General features: G+C 33.8%; 3 protein-coding genes across 4 annotated transcripts in view; 1 reads left to right on the forward strand and 2 right to left on the reverse strand.

Annotated features, from left to right (window-relative positions):
* LOC108907799 (fringe glycosyltransferase) overlaps nucleotides 1-20,770 on the forward strand; it is a 191,230-nt gene that overhangs the window by 69,261 nt on the left and 101,199 nt on the right. Inside the window, exon 5 of the mRNA XM_018711599.2 lies at nucleotides 8,329-8,479. Coding sequence (XP_018567115.1) covers nucleotides 8,329-8,479 — 151 coding nt within the window. The remainder of the gene's footprint in view (nucleotides 1-8,328; nucleotides 8,480-20,770) is intronic.
* Nucleotides 9-1,542, reverse strand: LOC108907797 (aldose 1-epimerase-like). Its single transcript, XM_018711597.1, has 3 exons — nucleotides 829-1,542; nucleotides 391-719; nucleotides 9-286 (listed from the first exon to the last, which is right to left on the reverse strand). The coding sequence occupies exons 1-3, from the start codon at nucleotides 1,517-1,519 to the stop codon at nucleotides 206-208; spliced, it is 1,101 nt and encodes a 366-aa protein (XP_018567113.1). The 5' UTR covers nucleotides 1,520-1,542; the 3' UTR covers nucleotides 9-205.
* LOC108907796 (aldose 1-epimerase) lies at nucleotides 1,706-4,808 on the reverse strand. 2 transcript variants are annotated; one of them, XM_018711596.1, is made up of 5 exons: nucleotides 4,634-4,808; nucleotides 4,303-4,580; nucleotides 2,423-2,878; nucleotides 1,905-2,266; nucleotides 1,706-1,843 (listed from the first exon to the last, which is right to left on the reverse strand). In XM_018711596.1, the coding sequence occupies exons 2-5, from the start codon at nucleotides 4,550-4,552 to the stop codon at nucleotides 1,763-1,765; spliced, it is 1,149 nt and encodes a 382-aa protein (XP_018567112.1). In that variant the 5' UTR covers nucleotides 4,553-4,580; nucleotides 4,634-4,808; the 3' UTR covers nucleotides 1,706-1,762. The 2 variants fall into 2 exon arrangements, with proteins under 2 accessions (XP_018567112.1, XP_018567111.1); XM_018711595.1 differs by having other exon boundaries at nucleotides 4,631-4,808.

The raw sequence follows: 20,770 nt of genomic DNA on the forward strand, positions 1-20,770 counted from the left end.
AGCTCTACTTATAGTGTTTATCGTGTTTATTAGCTGATAACATTTTACATTCTGACGTAGGACGATAACAATGTGATTGTGATTATGTACTATTACAAACTTTGTTTGTGAACGTTATTAGTGCTTAATCTAATGTTTATTGAAAATATGTGTACTTAATCGGTTGATAACTAAAATTAAAAATGTTATCTTTGTTTCATTTTGTTCATTTATTTATGATGAATTTGTACGTGCATGTATGGTGATAAGTTTGTCCTGGATACAATACAACCTGTGGAAAATTTTTCTGAAATAAAAAAAAATATATGTAACACTCAACTCGGAACACCTTGATTAATTTCAATTTGTGGAGATACCATTTCAATTCTACGTTTGATAAAAATTACTTACGTGATTGATAGCATCTGGGTAAATTTGGGTTTCCAAGCAAAATGCTCCGTGCTTCTGGATGTACCCATCCTTTCCTGTAGCGGAAGTGTCTTCGGGTAAGGCGTTACCAGTATAGAACTGAACTCCCGGTTGATTGCTATAAACCTCCAAAGTTCTTCCACTGGAAGGATGGTCTACCTTGGCAACGAATGCATTTCCTTGTTCTGATCCTCTAATGATGCAGAAATTATTGTCGTATCCTGCTGCGTTTGGAAGCTTGTTTATCACGTCACCAAGACGCTTTGGTATGCGGAAGTCGAAGACCGTATTGGCGACCGAGAGGATCTTACCTAAAAAGTAAATGGTTGGAATTAATTTTTATAACTTTACAAAAGAAAATTTTTGCATTTTTGCGAATCATCTTCATTTCAGAATTACAAACTTGTGATCTCTACTTACCCGTTGGAATTCCTGCATTATTTTCGGTGATGCTATCAGAGTTAATAGAAACCACGTGCTCGTACAAACCAGCTGCCCCCTTTCCGTTCCCAGCCAAGTTGAAGTATGAATGGTTTGTTAAATTCACACACGTTGGTTTCGTGGTGGTGGCAGAATAGTCTATCACAATATCGTTATCCTCAGTCAGCTCGAAGGTTACAGTCGCCAAAACGTCACCAGGATGACCTTCTTCCAAATCAGCGGAATGGTAACTCAACACAACTTTCTTGCCTTTAACGTAGTGATCCCATATTACCTTATCGAATCCCTTGAGGCCTCCATGGAGTTGGTTAGCTCCGTTGTTAGCAGTGACTTTATACGCCACCCCTTCGATGGTCATCTTCGCGCCACCAATCCTATTGGCAACGCGACCAACCGTAGCACCAAAGTAGCGATTTTGGGGACTCAGATACCCTTCTAAGTTATTGAATCCAAGCACTACATCCTCGACGTTGCCCTGCTTGTCTGGTACTTTTATGGAAGTTATGTAACCCCCATAAGTTATCAGCTGAACACTTACGTTGTTCGTGTTGGTCCATGTGAACCTCTTCACGGTTCTGACTTGGCCTTTATCGTCTTTGATCTGGCCGAAAGTGTCTTCGGCTAGCAACACGTTACTCTTTCTCCCGGACTTGTGATCACCTCCACCCATTTTGTAAGACTGATGTAATGGGGCTTGCTAGTCGTTTATAAATACAAGAAAATAATCACTGTATTACATAAATAGATAAGTGTTCATTGTCGAGAGATTTTACGTGTGTGGGAATAAAGCAGCTGGTTAAAAGGTGCTCGAATATTTAATTGCTGATACCAGCGTATGCGCCTAATAATGATAACCTTGAATTTATTTTGCTCTTTATTTTAATACAATTTCGGAACATCGGTAATATTTGATTCATTTGTTTACAAAGAACTTATAAGTTACAGTGTGGTGATACGTTTGTCCTGGATACAGGACGGCTGGAGGGAAATTTTTCTGAAAAAAAAAAATGTGAATATACTTAGGTATATACGACATTACAACTTTTACAACTTACGTGATTTACAGCGTCCGGCCAGTTCTGAGTCTCACAACAGAAAGCTCCGTGCTTGTAATATCTACCCTCCTTACCGATCAACTTCTGCAGATTAGTAACGTCTCCTTTAAATTTTTTCGGATCTTCCGGAATGGAATTCGAGCAGTAAAACTGGACACCCGGTTGGTTGCTGTATATCTCCATGGCCCTACCGCTAGGGGGATGGACGGCCCTTGCTACGAAAGTATTTTCTTGTAGCGAGCCCTTGTTTACACAGAAATTGTGATCGTAACCGTCGTACCCGGGTATTTTGTGGATTACGTCCCCTAGGACCTTCGGGATTCTTAAGTCGAAGATTGTGTCGGCCACAGGCAATAATTTTCCTGAAAATAAGTTCACATGAAACTACGATGCTTGCTGATGTTGTTGCTGATATAAAAAATGTATTTATTAAAATAAAATATGTTAAAAAATTATTATTCTGTCTTAATTTCATAACCTACTTACAAATCATTTTAAGGAATAGTCTTTGGTAATACCTGACGGAATCGAATTATCATCAACATCAGTAGTGTAGTCGGCATTGATCGAAATCACGTGCTTGTACATCTCCTCTGCTCCTTTATTGTGTCCTGCCAGATTAAAGTAAGAGTGATTCGTCAGATTCACAAACGTCGGTTTGCTAGATGTGGCCTTAAAGTCCACCAAAAACTCGTTATTGTTAGTCAACTCGTAGCTGACATTGACCAATACGTCTCCCGGATAACCTTCCTCGCCGTCTCGTGACAAATAACTGAACACAACTTTAGTGCCGCATACGTAGTAGTTCAAGTTGACTTTGTCGAATCCCTGGAAACCGCCATGAAGCTGATGTTTTCCCAAATTAGCCGAAACGTTGTAGGTTACGTTGTCTATTGTTATTGTGGCGTAGCCAACTCTGTTAGCCACTCTTCCTACGGTGGCCCCGAAGTAAGGATTGAGTTTATTCAAATAACCTGTAACAATAGTTAACAAAAATATGGGCTAGATCAAACACAAATTAAATTGAATGCGGATAAACCAAATTTGTTTCGAATAATATTCAGACTATAATACATGTTTAAGTTTAATATTTTTGCACCATTTACTTTACTACTTTTGTAGTCAAAGACAATACATTTTAGGTAGAAGATATTTTTTTGACACTTATGTCCAATGTACATAAGGTCGAAAATCGATCTACTAAGAATATTGAATGAATTGTACATAGAGTAACACATGATGACGTCATAATAATGTGATCTGGCCAAACTTACCTTAATCTAAACCGAGATATAGGGTATCAAAATCAAATCTGTGGAACTCAACAATAATCTAACTTCTAACACTAATTAAATGTCAAATTTGGCATAAATTAGTTTTGAAAATGTTCTCTATTGTTTCTGTTCTTATTTGAAGGATTACTTTGATAAAATCTAACTAGTTTGTCACATTGAATTTTTTAAATGCAAATATCTCGAAAACGGTGGTCTCTATCGACGCGACGTTAAGAAGGTTTACCGTTTTGATGTAAAAGTGATAGAAATAGAGATTTGCTATCAGAAAATAAGATACAGTGTGTAGCAAAAAATTTATTTGTGAACTATAAAATCTACGATGCGGCGTAAGTGGCGCCCTCTAGAATGTATGCCAAAATTACGAGGAAATTTGAATTTTTCATGTCAAAAAACCTAGGGTTACCAAATTTCGCTTAAATAGATCAATTACTTCGAAGGTTATTTAAAAAATTGAAAATAAAATTTTGATTTTGATACCGTGTAACTCGGTTGGTATCAACTTTTGGACTAAGGTAAGTTTAGCCAAATCACATTATTATGGCGTCACAAATCACCTGTTACTCTATGTACAATTCATTATGGGACACCCTGTATAAATTGGTTAGCTTATTTGCGTGCTATGTCTCATTACTAAATAATCATAATTTTATTTCCTGAATAGAAAACATCAACATTGGATATATATATTTATTTGTAGTACAGTTTTAGTTAGCCTTTTCTCTGTTTATTTGAGTACTTTGCTACCTGTGAAAAAAATTAACAAACCCATGCTATAAGGGTTCTTATTAAAAAGAAATATGTAATATCGTATAATGTCTCAAGCTGTGGATAAACAAAGTTTAAGCCGGCAAGTATATTTCAAAAAGAAACGTCATTCCTGTTTTCGAAACGAACAAAAACAGATTATTTTTCGAAACGTTAACTGAAATGGGTGTTTTAATGGTATGTATTTTTTATTTGTCTGCCTTTATCAGAGTGAAACTTTTGACAATATCCCTTGACTAATTCTTTTGTCACATTAATTAGTAAATGTCTGATTTTTTGTTTTAAAAATACCTAAATAAGCAGAAAAAATTGGAAAAAATGTAAAACTTCTTTCATACCTTCCATATCATTGAATCCCATAACGATATCATCCACTGTACCATTTTCACTAGGAATTTTGATGGATGTTATCGTCGCTCCATATGTGATTACTTGCACAGTAACATTATTGGAATTCCTCCAAGTAAATCTCCTTACCGCAGACGATTGCCCGGTAAGCGTACTAGTAAACAGTCCAAATTCATCTTCCTCGAATTCCACTCCATTCTGTTGGTAATACTTCGGCATCTCGTTCGTGGTGTGACTCATTTTTAATCCCGCCTTTTGCCAGGTTTCACTAAAAATATTACAGCGTAATGCACGTCATTTATACTGATCTATTCTTACCACAATTTCCTCGCGTTGCGATACTCAGTCGAGACAATAAATACAGCGATAATTCAGGTCAATAACTTTTTAATCAGTGTTATGTATTTGTATAGGGTTACATATACATAGGTGTAGTCGATAGTTAACCGCATACACAAACTGTTGACTCCGTGTGTTGACAATTTCTACTGATAATTCTATGTGGAACTGTGGAGATATGGGCGACTGTTATGACCTTGACCGCTCTGTAGGGAATGCGGTCTAATAAATTCGTTGTATTAGACTCATCATATGATTATTCCAAATGTTATAAAGTAATAAAAGCTGAGGGAAATTACTTACCCTTTGGAAATTGATATCATTTTGTATTGAGACGTTTCCGATCCCGTTCTATAGATATTTTTCCAATAAGTTTAAGGAGCAAGTTGATCTCCAACTTTTAAAGGATTTCAACCAGTGGCGGCTGGCGGAAATTGAAGTAGTCATATTTTGATAATGACGCACTGGACCCATATCAGTTTTTTAGGGGAAGCTTCTTAACCTCACATGGATAACTCCCATGATGGAAAAATTTCAAACGAAATTTGCAAAATAACAAATTTAAATAAGGGTAGCCTGATAGTAGTAGTACTATGAGTATTGAGCGTATTTCGAATTTTCACCCACGTTTCCGAAATAATTCAATAAACTTTGAAAAAGTTATTCATCGGGCACAATCCCGCCAAATTTCGGAACCATAAAGACAAGAAACCGCAGACAATCTATGGCGCGAGGCGGGAAAACACAATTTCACGCATGTTTCCAAATTTTTCCGAAAATGCCCCTACGAGGCCTCGATTTCCGCCAAAAGCTCTAACAGACGATGACAGGAACTTAACTTTTAATCAAATTACGTATTTGAAAAATATATAATTAAAATACCTAAAGATTCACGTCGTCCAAATAATCATACGTATTAAAAATAATTTAGGTACTTACCAAAAAGCAAAATTCAGTAATTTTTAAACGCACAAGTACAAAACAATCTACAACATATGCTCAAAATATCCACCACCATTTTCGATGCATGCACGACACCTTCGAATCTAATTTTCGCGCACTCACTGGAAAGCGTCAGGAAAAGGAAATAGTGGTACGCAAAAAACACTCCAACACGGTCGAATCCAGATACCTATTGAATTGCGTATTGGTGGTTGTTGGATACCTTAGTACCTCGTGTTAATAAATAAATAAAATATGAATTTTATGGAATTTTAAATTTATTACAACGCTAATTATTTTTTAGAATTAAGCATAAAGAAGTTCAAAAAAGTGATAAACATTGTATTTTATGGCATTCTATGCACGCAGTTATGTCAATATTCCTTAATTAATCGTACTTTTTTATTTGTTTAGTTTAATGTATTATATCGTCTGTTAAAATTAAGGCAGTCAAACTTCTAACACTGTATAGAACGAAAGAATACAACTAATCAAAATCCACGACAATAGATACAAACATGTGTTTTCTTTTCACAAAATTTCCATTTTTCTTAAAGTTATAGTATTATCAAGTCTAAAAAATTAAATTTATTATCAAATTAAAATTAAAATAGGTATAACTATGACAACAATTTAATTTAGTAATAAATAAAAAAAATTTCTCACTATCAGTTAATTATAAAAACAAAAATTCGTACACATATGAGCCACCCCATTCGAGATATCATTATTTAAATTTTTTATCATCGCAAATTGCGTACGAATTTTTTTTGTTGTCTACGTCGGCCTAGAAATTATCACCTAAAAAATGTATGGATTTCATGCTTCATTATTAAAATACGCCCACTTTAATTTTCACCAGCCTTCACTGATTTCAACGTAGGTAGGCGGTTCTTATTCATTTCCTTTATGGAATTTTATTGGAACAAACAAGAAAGGGTTCGGTAAACGGCTAAAAATTAAATTAGAAATACACGTGAAATTTACAAAGAGTTATGATTAAAACAAACAAAAATTTTCTCGAAGCATGAACAAAAGCCTAATTTTTTTCGTTTCAATTTCATGACGTGCTTTACTGTTTATATTATAAATGAATATAGTTTTAGTAATGTTCTTGGTGTATGAATTTGTTTACGTATTTATTTTTTGTTTTAAAAAGTACAAAACTGCCATGGTATTTTATATATTTATTTTTTATACTTGCTTAAAACTAATACGTTTTTCGTTTCCCTAAAAATCAATCCAAATAAATTCAAGATTACATTTGGGAACACCTGAGACAGAGAATTAAAAATAGATGCAACTTCTTTATGTGAAGATCTCTCGACAATTTATTATCTCCAAGGTTTGGAAAGTTTTAAATATCAACAGCGGACGAGACGCATTTTTAGAAGGATTTTTCAGGGGATTAAAGACGTCATCTGGGAGACCGAAGAGTTACTTTACCCTATTTGAATTCTTAAGGGTGTCTTTAATTATTTTTTCAGTTGAATTTCTGATTCTGCTGAAGCCTTTGTTTCCTTGTGAAGTTAATAATTTTCCTCAAACGTCCTGCTACACCTAACGTAAAAAGTCAAAAAGAAAATATTGCAGGCCCCTTCGGTATTTTCATTTACCATCGCCAAGATCAAAGCGTAACATAATCTCATTTATTATGCCCAAAGTTCAAGTTCGATTGAAATCGTATACAACCGAAACTCTCCCGATGCATTAATCTAATAAAAGATCTACATCCGAGCATTAATCAGTCAAAAGTCAGGTTCTTTTACATCAGGTATTTATCAGGCATGTAGTATCAACTTATCCGGATAGTTATTCATCAAAGAGCGCTCTTGTCAGTCCAGATTCATCCGATTCGTTATATGTAAATCATAGAATTTCTGTCGGGCATTGACGAAACGCCATCAATCATTAACTGTTACTTCTGCGTTTCTATATTTGGTAAATTGACCCGTACTTCGTAGCGACGTTCTCATTTCTTGAGTGTCAGCTCGTTATTTCACCAACCCTCGGTCTTTGTTAACATTTGTAGAGGGCGTCTAGAGTTTATGTCAAAATGTTAATAAATAAGGGGTCGGTTAGTTAGAAACATTATTAAAAGTGTCACCAGGGTTAGGCCAGGAAAATAAGCTGGGAAGTGACATTTCGCGACTTTTTGTTTCGGCAAGCTGAATTTATCACTATAGATGGTAAATATTATGTACAATAACATATTAGTTTCCACAGTCATAAGAATGGGGGAAGATTGTTTACAGGGTGATTAATTGTATAATTTTTACGTAAATTCACGTTTTTCGCTTATAACTTTTTCCGTTCATTTCCACGAGAAAAATAATAGATGACATTACTACATAACCTCAAATATGACGTTTTTTGCACTTTTAGGTTAGGATATCTCAAAATCCTGACGCGATAGAGCAATTCTGCCACCAGATTCGGATTAAGCGCACTTAAATCCTTCGGAAATATATATTCAAGTTTCCGCTTCCAAAAAAAAGTTAAATTTTGTTGGTCTGTGTAATTATATACTATGCATTCCTGTCCAGAGATTATATAATAAGAAAAATTAATACACAACAAAGATGCCCTTCTCCCTATGTTTTGTGTATTTGTCAAATAAATTCCCAAATCCCCTTTGATGAAAGGCCCTTTCATGTACGGCATTTTTATGAGGCAGCAATCTATTGTGGGATATAAAAAACCTAAAATATTTCATGTCTTCCTCTTTGTTCCAGATGGTTTTGTCACTTCGACGACGACAACTACGTTAATGTGCCGCGGCTAGTCCGATTTTTGGGAGATTACAACCCCCGGGATGATTGGTATTTGGGGAAACCGAGCATACAAGCTCCTCTGGAGATTATTAAGAAGGAGAAGAAAGTATTGGTAAGGAATTTGTTTTTTGTCGTAGAAAATTGTATTTATTGATTTAACTTTGTAACTTTGTACTGAAAATAAGGAATGAGCAAAATCATCGCAAAATAAAAGGATAATAATATTATTTACATACAATGTCATAAAAGGTGTCTATTATAGAACCATTAGGCAGGTTTATAGGTACGAGGCTTTAATCGGGAAATAATAAATCATTTTTAAAAGAATAATTGTTTGTCTAATATTATATTTATCAATTTTTGTCCTGAAAATCTTAATAATGACAAGTTTTACTCATAATTGTATTGATTGAAATATTACTACCACATACAGTAAACAAGTTGTTTTAATCCTAATATAATGTCTACATAGATTACCTATTTCCTGGCATTGATTAAAATATTTTTACGAATTATAGTAAAGATTTTTGTTTTTGTTATCTGAAAATAACTTCTGTTTGCTGAATATAAAAAAAATATGATGTGTTGTTAAATTATCATTAGATTTATTGATAGGTGCAATTGCGTTGTTATTACAATTAAAAAAAAATGTGCCAAATATTTGATAAGGGACTTGTTGATATTACCTTATAATGTGAATGTTTTTATCTGTATGTATGTTTATTTAGGTATCGAGTCGCAAATAATAATATTTCTTATGTAGCCAATGAGATATCTGGAATCACACCACAATTTTTGTTTTCCGATATAAAACCGATTATTTTAGCAACAATGAGATATTTTGACCTGAACTACAAAACTTTTTCAAACCTTTGAATTTACAAACAATAATGACACTTTTTTAATAATTAAATATTTTCTTAGGTACCACAAGATTCTTTAAAAAAATTGTGAAAATATCTGTCTACGGAATTTCAACTTAAATTTCAATATTTTGCTTGAATAAAAAATAGTTGTTTACAAGATACATATAAGCAATTTTTAAAAAGCAATTAAAACAATTATAATATACATCAAAAGTCAACATTTCTTTGGTTTTCATAGTAAATATACAGGGTGATTCAGAACTTATCCAAAAAAAAAAATTTATTTTGAATGTGCCGGAAACTCTTACAAATACGATTTTGTAAAAAAAAATAAAAAAGGGCAGTTCAAAAATGACTTAAAAATACACCTCTGCACGGCACTGGAAACTGGTCCACTGTATAACCTGACCTTACGCAAGGCAAAGCATGCAGTCGGCGACAGGCACGGCGGCAAAGTGTAATAAAAAATAGACGGACAAAAAACTGAAAGAAATTCTTTCCCAAGGAAAGAAATAAATAAAATTTTATAACACCTGTTTTATACCAGAAAATTCAACTGTTTTTGCTGCTATTGTTATTATTAATTAATAAAATTAATTTGTGGTTGTAATTAATAAAATAAATTGCCATAACTGATGTTACAACAACTGCTCAAAATTTTGTCCACCGACGTGTAACACATTTGGGCCCGGCCTACTAGTTTCTACGAACTAACACATATGTTGTCTTGCTTCACCCTAACACAAATGCTTCACTATAACACAAATAATGTTGTCTTTCTTCACTATAAATTAAAACAATATCCATCAACTCCGAGTTGCCATTTTTGATACTTGAAAGACTAAAGTAAACACTATCGCAAAAACTTAGTATACGTGAGTATTTAGAACCGTCAGGGGCCACGTGGAGAGAGAGAGAGCGCATTGCGTATACCGCACAACGCGAATGACGCTAGAGACTACAGTAGTCCAGCGATGTATGGGTGGTAAATACTAATTTTCTTCTCGGAAACTATAAGGATTTTACAATTTTTTTTATAATATTTACTAGAATTTTCATGACGCATCTATTTCCAATTTTTTTTGGATAAGATGTGAATCACTTTGTATAACCTCTGGCACACAATAAAAAATTGTTTAAAAAAATATATTACACAAATAAGGAATATAAAATTTGAAGTGGGAAACAATGCTTTGATTTTGTAGAAATATGCCCTAAATAAAATAAAACACTTGTTTACCGCATCCCGCAGCGCCCGCCTCGAAAATCATTTGAGCAATTGTTTATAATTTTACGTAATATTAAAACGAGTATAAATCAGCATCTACCACAGCATCAGAATCCATCATACCTGTCCGTAGTAGCAAAAATTATACCCGTAATTAACCTTGTAATTTTTTCCATTACTTCCAAACTGATTATCTCCAGGTTATGATTATAACTGATGGCAGAGGTGACCGTTTTAGATAGGACATAAAAACAATATACCTCTTTAAGGTAGCGTATAATTTAGGAACGTTTAATGTTTACCCGCAATTAAGGCAGATACGCCGCGTGTTATGTTCTGTAATTATAGGCATTAGCTGTAGTATTTCTACTGCCTATCAGTGGATAGGTTTGCGTTTAAGTTCGGTAGCCATAAACGGGTGGATAAAAGTCGATTAAGTGTGTTTTACAAAAATTTGTAGAGGGTAATTATGTTCTAAAAGAAAAAAAAAGGTGGCAAAAGTTTACAACAGGAGGTGAAGCTGGTAAATAACGTAGAAAAAAATTGGTAGGTGTATCCGCTGTTCATTTCGAGGATGGTTTTAAAGGTGCTATTCAAAAGGTCAGCTTTTAAAGTCAAAAGTTAACGGAACATTATCTTAGGGGCGCAAATTGACCTGTATTCCTGGTTGCCTATTTTCTATTAAAAACAGTATAAAACAGACCTGCTTTTATTCCAATACATCTTTTTAAAACAGTAGAAAAAAATACTACTTTTCGGGAAAACGTAGTCCATTATTAAATTAAAAAACTTCAGGTGGAGGAAAACTATATACCTGAGGTATATGTATATTTTAATATTCCCGGTAAATTGTTACAGTAGTTCCGATAATAAAACTTTATTGGCTTATTCTTTTCTTGGAATTTTATCTCAACAAAGATTGTACGTATTGTATTTTGTATAGCGACATCTATACGAACATTGTGGTACTTCGTTAGACGACATGGAGCTTCAATTTCTAACATTAATAAAGTTATTGTACATGTGAATCAGCTTTTCCATTTGCTTCAAATGCTTTAGCTAGTAAGTACGTTAAATCATTTATGTATTCATGATTTGTATTACATTTAGCGGCTTAAGCGAAGCAAACCTCCTAAATTTTCTATTACACAGCAGTGAATACACAGCGATAATTGATATTAATCATTGGGTGTGTTCGGTGTAACGGATTCTTTGATTTTCACTTTGTATCCTGTCTTCTTTTCTGTCATATCACTGCTGCTGACTGTAATAAATTGAAATTTAACGACGGGTTAATTCGATTTTAATAATAAAGTCAATAATTCGAAAAAGCAACTAAGTCGGACCGATGAAAGTAGGCAATAACGGTTATGAAAAGGGAGATTAGTAGTTTAGTCTTGATTTGAATTTGATGTGGTATAGCCATGCAATATCAGTATTATTACATAAGTATTCATTTGATCATTTTTGAATGGCACTAAAACTTCTGTGTTTCAGTAATTTTTAGTTAGGTATGTAGGTAGATATGTATTTAGCGATGTAATGTTGGACATGTACTTACTATTATGGGAAAAATTCTCAAATATATTGAAATTTAAAAAAATGTTGCTGGATCTTTAACAACTTAAAACTATATTTGACTTGACGAGTCCCAGAAAAATATTATGAAAAAAACCACAAAGACCCAGCTTCCTTAAATTGAAAATAGCAAATTTTTGAGATAAAGAATGTTTAGAAGTTAATAACAGTGTTGCATAATAATTCATACATTTAAAAACTCAATTAAATTAGTTTTTACTGATGTCAAAAAATCAATTATTACCTCCAAAATTTTTTTTTAGAAAAAAAACGTTTCCCAAAGCCAATATGTTATGTGTTTGCTTGAGCAGCTTTTTCTAGAAATAACTTTTTATTCATTGCAACAGATAAAATCCCTGTTTTGTATCACTCAGTTTTAAAAAGTTCTACCTCGTTGTAATAATATTATTCTTTTGAAGAAAATCCAATCAGAGAATAATCGATAATTTAAATTCCTTTTCAAATATTTCAAATCAATTGTGTCTCTCTGTAACGCTGCTGGAATTCGATCTAAAAGTCGAATTTACATTGAAATTTACTGAACAAATTAATGTAATAAATAAACGATCTTTTGGTTGTCTGAAATCTATCTTTTCTAATAGAGACTCATTCAGTAAAGAAAACGAAATTTTATTATATAAATTATTAAGATTTAGTATATTATTCATTTTTTTTTAGTATGACGAAGAGCATTTACAAAAAATTGAGAATATCTGTACGATAATTTTTAACAACAAATTCTCCACAGCTACTGTGTATTTTACATATTTCACCTTTTCACCACTACCAAAGGACATTTTTTAGAAAAAGTTCCCTTTCAAACATACAGGTTGTTAATTAAGTATGTACAATTCAACAGACAATTATTTGAGTAGATTTAAGACAAAAAGTTCATATAAAATTGGTTCGCAGATGCTTCGTTTTCCAACTTTTGTAAAAAAATAGCTATACCGGGTGATTCAGTTTGATATTCACGGCCTCGTATCTCTTTTATTTTAACAAATGGAAGATATTTTTTTCTGCGTTCAGCTATGTAAGGAAGTTTATAGTTTTATTAGAAATATTGCTAGAAAAACAGTACATGTCTAAAAAATATCTCCGAGAATTGATAAAAAAATATATAGTGTGCCATTTGAACAAAAACAGTTGACTATAGCAATTTTAACATACGTTACCATGGAGACGATCTAACAATGTCATTTGATAGAGTTTGAGCGGCGATTTAAAGATATATAGGGGTTGTTATAGCAATTTGTTAAAATAAAAGAGATACCTACAGGGAAGCGGATACCAAACTGAATCACCCGGTATAGCTATACTAAGAGTCGAAGTTTAATTTTTGAAAGTGTACACTGACGTGAAATAAAGAGATCTAAGGACAAAAACACTCACGCTCTGAATTGAACAAGCGGTGGACGTCGACTGGGCCTTCCAACTCTGCCACTGGCTCGAACAGAGACCGCCGAGAGGCAGCTCTAGATTCGATTCCGGTGCAGAAATTAGAAAGGCCTAAGTGTTCAAGTCACGATCCTCGCAGTTTGTCATGGGTATCTATTTATTTTAAACTGCCGTAATGCCTTGTCACTTGTCAGAATCTCGAACCGAACACGCCCTTGTATCTCTCAGATGTCTTGCTCCGGCGAACCGGTAAACGAAGCTTTAATAAATTAACCGGTTAGTTATTTGTTTATTTAAAGTCGTGCGAGCACGTTATATTTACTGGCGACTATAAAGGAACTATGCAAATTGGCACCAAATAAGGATACGCCGTTGCGAGCCTGCAATTCACTGTAAATAGGGCGGGATTTTTTCGACGTAGGACTGAAGACTCTTGTCGACTTCCGAATGACAAAATAGTTATCAACGAGGAACAGCACTTAATCCTCGGCTCAATCTTCACATTTAAAAGGAGTAAATGACTAGGAAACATGTTATGCGGAACTCGTGGAGGAATACAACGTTAGAAACTGAAAATCAAAGAACGAGATAATTTAGAAAAAAACATTTTACAAAAAATATCACAGAAAACACAGTTTTCTGTGAACAGACGTAGTTCCAAGCGCCATAAAAAATACTGCATTATAAATCAACAACAAATCTAGTCATATACAGAGTGTCTGCTAAAGAATGGACTAAATTTCACTACTAGATTCTACAATGAAAATTAATGCGGGTAGTCAATAAAAGTTTGTCGACAGATGTTTCGTTTCCAAGATACAGGGTGTTGAAGGTACAAAGTTTTTTTAATGCTTTAGCATTAAAAAACTAAAGTTTTTGACTGGCACTAATACTTTATTTGTATCTATAATACAATATATCTATATTTATAATAAAAAATATGTTTATAAAATTATTTTGTAATTAATATTACTTTGAAATATTTTATTATTAATTTTCCTTAAAGTACTAAAATAAAGCAAGCTCTCATCACGAACAACCAAACTATTTAATATTTGTACAAAACTTGTTTTTATTTTACTTTTAATTTTAAATAACAGTACGTATAGTCTTTCCGAAGCCAGTTGAACATGTAAAAAAACGCCTGGCAATAAAATTTAATGAGTTTCATAGGTGTCCCTAAAAAAGTTTTCTGATAAAGGTAAAAAATTATAATAATCTATATATAATGTGCAGAAAATTTCTATTATATGTTCATTTGGCCAACAACATATTTTAATTATTTATGTCCTCAAACAATTTTATTATATTGATGGTAAATTTCGTTTTGTTCCGTTTCAAAAGGTCTCCAAAATGCCATTTTGTAATAATATTATTTCTCCCTTTCGCAATTGTAATATCAATGATTAATAGAAGGTGCCTATAATAAATTAAAATTACCTGAATCACACCAAATTTCGCATTGCTGCACTGCACTGCTGGGCAGTTTGTTGACCACTTGTCAGCGGCTGAGATTTATTGCCAAATGGTCCAATGCAGCTGTATTTGTATTTCGTTTGCCCACGCTCGCATTCTTCATCTGCGCGTATATATTTCTATCACATCTACGTTTAGTTCGACCAAACCTGTATATAGGTACGGCTAAGTAAATATGGGATATGGATTTTTCTGGTTTGAAGCAACTTTCTACCCTCAGTAGGGTAAATCTCAGGGTAATTTTTGAAAATTTTCCTTATTGTATATTCAAACGTCATTATCTCGAAAACGGTTAAAGATAGGTATAGATTATGTTACATAAAAAATGATCAGAATTCCATGGCGAATTGAATAAAAATACAAAAAAGGGGGTTTCCATTTAAAAAAGTTGGCCTTGACTTCATAACTTTTTTTTGGGCCACCCTGTATAAATGAAAATTGCTTCAGAAAATGCGCAACTAAAAATAGAATTCGACGGGTACGAGCGATTTTTCAAATGTAGTATAACAACCCCAGGTTCGATAAAAAAAATAAGTAAACGAATTGTGGCCAAAAATATGTGATCGTCATGAGGAATACCTACGTTGTAAGTATCCATATTTTAATTGACCGATAAGCGCTGGCTATATTATTTACATACAACAGTCTTCAAATCAAACATGTGACAAATAGAAAGAACAACAAAAACATTAACAACCATTTAACATAGAATGAGAGTGCCAGGCTCACCTAGAGCTCCTGCGGGGAAAGAGCATGGCAGAGAAACCCACGATCGTTGCTCTTACCACCCAAATATAAATACAAAACAACCGCTAACCAAAGGCATACATTAAGAACCTTTGCTAATGATAATTAAAACTGGACTTATTTAATTTCTCACTAAATGTCATCTCACTCAAATTAGACATACACACTTCCAAGTAAAACTGAAGAGGTTAGAATAATAATAATAACAACAACAATAATAACAACAATAACAATAATAATAATAATAAGTAAGGTACTGGAGTCCCATACGGGAGGCAATCCAGCTATAGTTGAGATTTTAGAGGAATAACAACAATAATAATAATAATAATAGGTAAGGTACTGGAGTCCCATACGGGAGGCAATCCAGCTACGAGTTGAGATTTCGGAGAACAACAACAATAATAATAATCAAGGGCGAAAATGTTAGTAAATTCAACAAAGCTCTTATATGCGTATGACATAAAGTGAGAACAAGAAATCAAAGAACAACGTAATCGTGATAAAACAAGTTAAAAGTGAAACAAAGAAGTTGCCATTGCAATATCTGGGCAGTCACGACCAAATATACATATTTTAACATGTAATAAATAATGAAAAATCTTCAATAATAATTGTAACAATTTTACATTAGAAAAATATATGCCCTTGAGCATAAAGCAATGGAAGCTAAACATACAAAGAATTATTATCATGAAACATCTATATTTTACGAACAACGTAATCATGACAAAAACAAGTTAGATGTGAAACAAAGGAGTCATTTTTGTAATGTCTGTTCGCCCACACAATATATATATTTTAACATGAAATGAATCATGAGCAATCGTTAATACTAATTATAACAATTTTACCTTAGAAAAATATATGCCCTTGAGCATAAAGCACTGGAAGCTAAACATACAAAGAATTATTATCATGAAACATCTGTAAACATCACAATCATAAGATTACATAGAACAATTAACAACAAAGTACTTAAAGAATATTACCTGCTAACTAATACCGGTTAAACACTTAATTTTCCACTACTTCTATATTTTTCACACTACACTGATCGTCTTGCTACCTATCTGCACACTGTTCTCACTTCAACTACTTATCTTCAACTATTTAGGCTTCCTTCCAGAATTCCCTACCTAAGCGCTTGTTTTTTGTGCTTCCTTCTACCGACCGTTAATATTACTTTTTCATTGTTATACAACACTCATGTAACAGGTGACGTCGAAGTTGATAAGAGTTTTGCACACAAATAACGAACATCTGATTTTTAAATAAATATATCCCATACTTTTGCCGCTCACTGTATATGGTTTCTTGTGTTTTAAAAAATTGTAAAACCTTAAATTGATTGTAGGGCATGCAAAAATCAATGGTGATAGAAATACCCAACTTTAATGAAAAAGTAATTGAAAAGTTTACTTGGAACAAAAGCAGAAAAAATGGAGTTTTACTATAAAAAATATTGCTGAGTACATTTTCCGTATATTTCAATAATAGTTATAAATTAAACTGCCCAATTATATTTGATTATTTTTTTTTCAATATTTTGGTATAGAAGTGTATACTCTGGTATAGAAGTCAAGAGACGCCACTGGTTTAACCAGTGCCACCTAATTAAAGCTCTGTCCTTTAAATTCCATCAACTTAATATTGTAATTAATGGTTGTTGTTAATTATTTATCCATCATTTGAACACTTGTGCATTTTTTTACAACAATCTCTCACCAAAATGGTTCCACAATCTCCACCAAACGCTTTTGTTGATGAACTGATGGAAAAAACATGTTATAAATATCGTTATTAGCATTTGATTTTAAGTATGTACACCTGGAGTAATAAAAATATGTATAATAAAGATGATCTAATCGACGGTTACCGTTACTACCGACATTTTAGAAAGATTTTTTTTCCGGTCCGAGCGCGCGGCGTAAATTACTGGCACCACTACTACGCCTTTGCCTTCGACGGGGAATCAGGACGAGACGGACACGAACGTGGAAGGCGTTCGCGTGTTCTGCGAGCCCAGGCGTGGTCCTCGGGCTCGCTCTCTTAAGGCGCTACCGGGCCACCGAGGTCACTCGCAACGTCAGGATTTATGATAAGCCGTCAGTGGATGCTGTATGCAGCTGTAAGTCTTTCGAGTTCGATCTGATAACCGCCAGCGCCTCAATGGGGCGACCGATTAACTTCCGCATTATGAGTGATCGGCGAACCGTGCAGGGAAGTCGCGTGGAAATGGACCGAGAAAAACTCGGGATAGGTGAGGCGCATACAGTGTGTCCTCGGTTAGGGTGGACAAAAGGGAAAGGAGACGCGTTTATTGCTCGCTTTGCTGATAAAAGTAATTCTTGATAAAAAAATTTCGCTTGTTGGACAGTGGGTGGAATTCATCAGCAGGGAAAAATGTAATTCAGGGAAGTTGTATGGAATTAAAATTTAGGTAGTCAGAATTTCAATTTTTATATTTCAAATTTTTAATGTTTACTGTATGTATGTATGTCGGAGGGTGGTGTAATTGTTTTTTCACCGCGGCACTTAGGCCTTATTAGGCCCCTTGTACACCCTCCTTCATTACTCGAGTACTTCTCTTCAAACCATCCTATTTATTATACGGGTGGCTTGGTGGCAAAGTCTCGTACAGTTTATGTATGATAGCATGGTCTTGAGTTACAGAGATTTTCTTTGCTCTGTTCTCATTACCATTTATTGGGGACCACACCCATGCGGAAAATATTGAGCGACCTAGGTCTCTGGTAGGCTGCCACAGCCACGTCCCCGAGCCTGCCTTAGGTCACCCATCCAAATTCCAGCTTGAGTCCGTGATGCTGCCACAGCCACGTCCCCGAGCCTGCCTTAGGTCACCCATCCAAATTCCAGCCTGCGTCCGTGATGCTTACCTCGGCAGATCGAAATCTACCGGCCAAGACACCCGGCTAGGCGGTCCCCTATTGTTTACTGTAACTATTGATTATTTGTATTTGTAACGATGCTCTGTTACAGCTTGTACAACTATTGAAATTAGTTCACGTTAATTGTTATTTCTTTTTCGACAATATTATTACTATTTTAAAGATATTAAGTTTAGTTAAACAACTTATATCTTACCAGAAAAGTTATGCAAAAGATAACTCCACATATACTCCAGTCGAATTTGATCGAGAAAAAATTATTAGTATATTGAACTTTATGACGGGGAAGGGTATGTAGAATGATAATATCAAAAAAGTAACTCAAAAGAAGTGAAGAAGTTGGCAAATTGCAAGTAAGAGGCAATTTTACGTGTTTTTTCACTTTTTTACTGCCCACGAAAATCTAGACAATCTATCGGAAGATGAGTCATTTTATGTTGTAGGCAACTAAATTACCAATTTAAGGTATCTAAAGTCATATTCCATCAATTTGTTAACTGTAAAATAAAGGTTAAACGCAGAAAAAACAGTTTTCTCGAAAACTGCGCATTATTATTGTTTATTTATTTATTTATTTATTTATTTATTTATTTAATTTAATTCACCCAACGGGAGAAACCCAATTACAGGATGAATATTACAGCTACAATAAATACACATTAACACAAGAAACATAAACATTTAAAAAGTATAAATAAAAAGTACAAACCTTAATCAGAAACAATGGTCAGTCAATCAATAAAAAAATAGCAAAACGGTAAAGTCACATGGGAATTACTATATCTAAAATCATTACCAACAACAGAAACAACAACATAAGTAGGTAATATAAAAACTAACAAGAAATTAAAAATCCGATAACTCAATTGTGAGAATAGAAAATTCTTTTAATATGTGCTAAAGAAGTATTGAAAATGTCCAGGCTATTCTCCATATTATGATAATTAAAAAGCATTTGATGTAAAGGAGACCACCGCAACATGTTAGTGCGCGAAGAAGGAAGATTAAACAAACTATTTGATCTGGCATTTATTCTAGGAACACGGTAATTTATTTGTGTTGTAAGCTCAATGCAATCAATATCGTGGTTGACAATTTTGTACAAGAATATTATCGAGTACATAACCCTCCTCTTAATTAAACTATGCATTTCAAACCTATCCAATAAACACTCCTGAGGATATCCCAGAGCTGGATAGACTCCATCTAAGATGAAACTGGCCGATTTAAGAAACCTCCTCTGCACTTTTTCTAATGATATGTAACTATTATAATAGGGAGACCAAACCACAGAGGCATACTGCAACTTGGGTCTAACAAAGTCTATTGTAAAAAGCCATGGATGTTGATGAAATTTATGGAAAAGATGGTCAATCCCAAGACCAACATGTGTGCCAAAAATCGATTCGATTGAATGTGAAATTGTTGCTCCAGCTAATGTTAATTTTGTTCGTTTTTTTTTGCAACTGCATGTGTTTAATTACCAAATGTTAATTTAAATTAATATCCTAGATATAGGTTCTAATTAATCCAAAGAAACGTATCGAAAGAGAAAAATTTGAAAAAGTTGAAATTAATTAGCCCTTTACAACTAACAGAGTAAGATGTGTAAAACAGCGTTATAAACAAATCGTCCCAGGGTCAGGCAAAAGCCGCTCGGGAATTCGCTCTTTTTGCATTAAATAGAGCTTATTTTTACAGTAATTTAAAAAACAACAGAGAAATCACGTACGTCTCTCTGTTCCCAAGATATCTTTTTTATAACGTTAATTTGTAATTAAATATTGGACGTATCGGACTGGGATTTTACAGACAATGAAAGAAAGGGTTAAACTTTTATTTTCAGAAAGTTTTACATTTATAGTTCATGTAATAAACGCCCTAGCAGCGGTAAAAGTTAACGTTAATAAATGACTTGCACGCGCGAGACGGAGCGCCGGGCCCGCGCATGCGTTTGAACGTCGCCCTCGTCGCGCGCGAAATTTGTGACTTGAACGTTTCAAATTCGGTTAAAAAATAGTAGAGTAAGAAAATACTTGCAACTGATGATATTGCGAGAAAGAACTACACTATATCGGCTACATACCACAACTAGCGTTGAATTACAACAATACCCTGTAATAACTGTTAATAAATATTAACTAATATTTTGAAATGTCAATGTGTTCCTTTGCAATACTTAATGTTGCTCTCTACAT

This window comes from Anoplophora glabripennis, unplaced genomic scaffold (genome assembly GCF_000390285.2).
Source record: "Anoplophora glabripennis isolate ALB-LARVAE unplaced genomic scaffold, Agla_2.0 scaffold100, whole genome shotgun sequence".
NCBI lineage: Eukaryota > Metazoa > Arthropoda > Insecta > Coleoptera > Cerambycidae > Anoplophora > Anoplophora glabripennis.